The 5,000-nt window shown below is 41.0% G+C and overlaps 1 protein-coding gene across 11 annotated transcripts in view; it reads right to left on the bottom strand.

The window, feature by feature from the left end:
* Nucleotides 1–5,000, bottom strand: part of tnip1 (TNFAIP3 interacting protein 1) — a 58,130-nt gene that overhangs the window by 9,425 nt on the left and 43,705 nt on the right. For 10 of the 11 annotated variants that reach the window (XM_046860174.1, XM_046860176.1, XM_046860170.1 and 7 more), the window contains 3 exons: nt 3,354–3,504; nt 1,588–1,680; nt 1,422–1,487 (listed from right to left, as the gene is read on the bottom strand). In XM_046860174.1, the coding sequence (XP_046716130.1) occupies nt 1,422–1,487; nt 1,588–1,680; nt 3,354–3,504 (310 nt within the window). The remainder of the gene's footprint in view (nt 1–1,421; nt 1,488–1,587; nt 1,681–3,353; nt 3,505–5,000) is intronic. The other variant, XM_046860177.1, reaches the window with a different exon arrangement.

The following is a 5,000-nucleotide window of genomic DNA, read 5'->3' as shown; positions in this document are numbered from 1 at the left end:
TTCGAAGAAAGAAATTTCACCGTGTGTTTCCGACCCACAACTGAAAACGATACTGGGGACAACCCCAGGGCGACCTTCCCCTCACAGATGAGTGTATATTATTTATACAGTATAAGTATACAACTGTGTCTCCAACTTTTAAAGAAGAAAAAACACACATGGTGGGAAATGGAGGGTGTCCAAATCCTTTCCCCCGTCTTGTATAAACGTTTTTTTCTATATCCGCGTTTTCTGATTTCGTTACCGTGTACCCCATCACTGAAATCGCAGCTGGAACTTCTAACCGAGCGCTCGATACGACCGATCGAAATGATACGTTTTTTATAAGTCCACTCTACTCACTCTTTCTCTCTCTCGATTGTCTTCGGACAAATTGTCCTCCGTTCTCGTCTGAACTGCATGTTGCATAATATTCAGCTCGATCGACAATTCTTGAACGGTGGGGATGCGGTAGAATAGAAGTTGCTAAAATCTTTACTAGCACATTTATATTTACGGCATTTGCGTGTATCCATATTTATCTTATTAATACAACTGAGCAGCTATGGAGTTAAAGGACCGTGTTTAGGGGCCCAAGAGTGGCAGCATAGTGTGTGGCTGAGATTTGAACTCACGACCTTTGGATCCATTGTCCAACACCTTAACCACTAAGCTGTCCCCTCTTCGTGGAACACTCTTGTGGCTGAATGGGGTAGTGGATGGCGCTTATAACTGAAAATGGGGACTGAATGAAGAATGGGATGTTCAAAAGGGACATTTGGTCATGTTGTATATATATTAAACATTTCTACACGCTGCATAAAATAATGTGAATAACGCAAGGTTATGAGCGTCTGACATATATTTGATAGTAATTGTGAGTGTATAAAGCGTTCTGGATCCTACAAAGTGTGGCGACAATAAGTAGATAATAAACGGCGTCGACAATAAACGGCGTCGACAATAAACGGCGTAGACAATAAGTGACACGATGGTACAAGCTGAGAGCAGGAGGTAGTACCAGGTCACATGGTTTTCTTCCGTCGCTGTCACTGACAAGAGAGGATGTGTGGGCGGAGAGAGAGAAAAAGAGAATGAGAGAGAGAAAGATAAAAGAGAAAGACAGAGATGTGCAGGTTCTGCAGGAAACCTCGTGAAGGGGAATTCTGCGGGAGGGGGTGCTTGTGGTCTGCGAGAGAGGCTTCGGTCGGCGTTTCCGTCAGCGAACGTTTCCACTGCTGAGCCAGATTTGAGCGCGTTCGGCAAACCTGCAGAGCCGCCGGTGCGCTCGATTCTAATGCCGGCTCACACGTCACCCTGGCCACAAGCGATTGTGCAACGCGCGATTCACAGGAACGGGTGAATCATGGCGCGTTCGAGCGAAAAAACGCTTACTCCACAGGTGGAATTTTACACACTATTTATATTTACACATTCAATACCTTCTGCTCATACTGCGCCTTCATCGAGTTCCACTGAATGTCCCACTGTTTGTTCACCTCTAGCACCTTGGAAAAAAAAATGGCATGTCAGCATATCACACACACATACTGAACATGCAGTGATATTCCTCATACAAAAAAAAAAGGAAGTGACTGATACACTTACGTCTCTCCTCTGTTTCTCCAAAAGCCTGATCTTCTTCTCGTACAACTCGGGGTCCAGAGTCTTGGATGGAGTCTTTTCTGCTTTACTAGACTGCTAGGAAAATACAAACGAATAATAATAATAAAAATCATAATAATAAAATAATCATACAATTTGCAATTATTTTTATTATTATTTTATTATTAATTATTTATATTAATTATTATATGAATTAATTATATTATAATTTTTTTTAAATATTAATAAAACATTTTTATATTATTTTACAATATTTTACATGAAAAACCTATTCAAATATTTAATTTTTTATTTGATTTTTTTATAATTTATTAGCAAACAATACAAATATTATACTAACATTTTTTTTGACAATTTAAAATATTGTATTATGGAATTTATTTTACATTTAAAAAATATTCCATTTGATTTGTTCAGAATGTATATGAAAAACAATTAATACATGATTTAATTTTTTTTACCATTTAAAGATATTTGATATTATTTATATTTTTTGTGAATTATTTTGTAAACATTCAATGTAAAATGTATAAATGTTTTCACACATTTTATTATTTTATTTGATGTTTTGGAACATTAAAATAATTTATAAATTTGATTGCTTTAGGATTATCGGATTTTATTTAACATTCCTTTTTTAAAACATTTTCGTATTATTTAATTAATGTTATCATTTAAAAAAAAAGTTTAAACCTAATTATATAAAATAAATAAATAACTCCTCAGGTTTGCTGATATCGATATTGATGTTTATTTGAAAAACAGCATCCAACAAAGTTATATCTAATAATATTATTTATATATTGCTCATCATCAGATTATTATGTAACAAACATGAGGCCATTTAAACTGTTTCTAGATGCGTTTCCGACGTCCAGGATGAAATCTCAAAAGTTTGTGGACACCTGAACATAACAGGTGATCTTCCACTCCAACCCTTGTATCTTCATGGAGCATTGTCATGCTGAAACAGGTTTAGATCTCAATGAAGGGAAAATTCAATGCTACCACATGCAAAAACATTTGTGTGCCCCCAACTTCGTGGATAAAGTTTTGGGAAGAACCGAGCACGGCCGGAAAAGGCGGGGTGTCCCAATACTTGTGGCCAAACCGTGTAATCTAAGACCAATAAGACGATTAAGTAGGGGACGTGGTATATACGGTGTACTTCCTTTTAATCAGGAAGTTTAGACTTTTCAAACCACAATGTGCAAAAACAAAAATAGTTTGGGTTGCCAGTTCCTGCTCACGAAATCCTCTGCTTTTAAGGCTCGTCCGTACCACTGTTTGACATGCTGAGCTGCTTTTCTGCTCACTGTGCTTGTAGAGTGAATATATGAGCTCAGTCTTCTGATCCCAGGATGTTTTTTGTTTTCTGCACCGTTCTGTTCCCCAATAGTTGTGTATTTAAATACACATATTCAACCTGAACTTTAATAAATTAACTGTTTTATTATGTTTAATTTTATCGTTTCTTCACGGAATTGTTTCATGGTTTCTCAGCAGCTGATTGGGCAAGAATGAGGAACTAGAAGCCATGCTGGTTTTCCCTAGACTGGTTTAAACGCAGTGCTGATTCATCTGTACACTTCTCAGCTTACACACACACACACACACACACACACACACACACACACACACACACACGCACACCATAGAGAACCCTTGGGGTATTAAAATAAACAGGAAGACACGAGCATAACCTCTGAGGGTACAGGAGGGGTTGGAGTTTCTGAGGTAAAAGTCACCTGAGCGGCATGTGCCTGCTGAGTCACCACCGCCTCCAGCTTCACTTTCACCGCTTCCTCTTTGGCCACCTCGTCTTTGGAGTCAGATGACTCGCTCTGTGCCACCTCGGGCCGTCCGCTCACCTGCTCGCGCAGCTTCAAGTTCTCCTGCCTGTTCTCACGCACGCACGCACGCACACACGCACACACGCACACACGCACACACACACAAAGAGGAATTCCTGAGTCTAAAGCCATAATTGTCTTTACAGCTGTCAAATAGTGTAATAACAAAACAAAAATAATAGTGTGTATTGTATTAAATGCAAACACACACACACACACAGATGCAAACACACACACACACAGATGCAGACACACACACACAGATGCAGACACACACACACACACACACACACACAGATGCAGACACACACACACACAGATGCAGACACACACACACACACACACAGATGCAGACACACACACACACACAGATGCAGACACACACACACAGATGCAGACACACACACACACAGATGTAGACACACACACACACAGATGCAGACACACACACAGATGCAGACACACACACAGATGCAGACACACACACAGATGCAGACACACACAGATGCAGACACACACAGATGCAGACACACACACACAGATGCAGACACACACAGATGCAGACACACACACAGATGCAGACACACACACAGATGCAGACACACACACAGATGTAGACACACACACAGGTGCAGACACACACACACACACAGATGTAGACACACACACAGATACAGACACACACACGTAGACACACACAGATGTAGACACACACACAGATGCAGACACACACACACGCAGACACACACATACACAGATACAGACACACACACGTAGACACACACACAGATGTAGACACACACACAGATGCAGACACACACAGATGTAGACACACACACACACAGATGTAGACACACACACACACAGATGTAGACACACACACACAGATGTAGACAGACACACACAGATGTAGACACACACACAGATGCAGACACACACACACAGATGCAGACACACACAGATGCAGACACACACACAGATGCAGACACACACACAGATGCAGACACACACACAGATGTAGACACACACACAGGTGCAGACACACACACACACACAGATGTAGACACACACACAGATACAGACACACACACGTAGACACACACAGATGTAGACACACACACAGATGCAGACACACACACACGCAGACACACACATACACAGATACAGACACACACACGTAGACACACACACAGATGTAGACACACACACAGATGCAGACACACACAGATGTAGACACACACACACACAGATGTAGACACACACACACACAGATGTAGACACACACACACAGATGTAGACAGACACACACAGATGTAGACACACACACAGATGCAGACACACACACACAGATGTAGACAGACACACACACACAGATGTAGACACACACACAGATGTAGACACACACAGATGTAGACACACACACACGTAGACACACATACACAGATACAGACACACACACACGTAGACACACACACAGATGCAGACACACACACACAGATGTAGACACACACACAGATGCAGACACACACACAGATGCAGACA

Source organism: Silurus meridionalis, chromosome 10 (genome assembly GCF_014805685.1).
Source record: "Silurus meridionalis isolate SWU-2019-XX chromosome 10, ASM1480568v1, whole genome shotgun sequence".
Classification (NCBI taxonomy): domain Eukaryota; kingdom Metazoa; phylum Chordata; class Actinopteri; order Siluriformes; family Siluridae; genus Silurus; species Silurus meridionalis.
The sequence above is the reverse complement of the archived record's forward strand: the minus strand, read 5'-3'. Positions and strand labels throughout refer to the sequence as shown.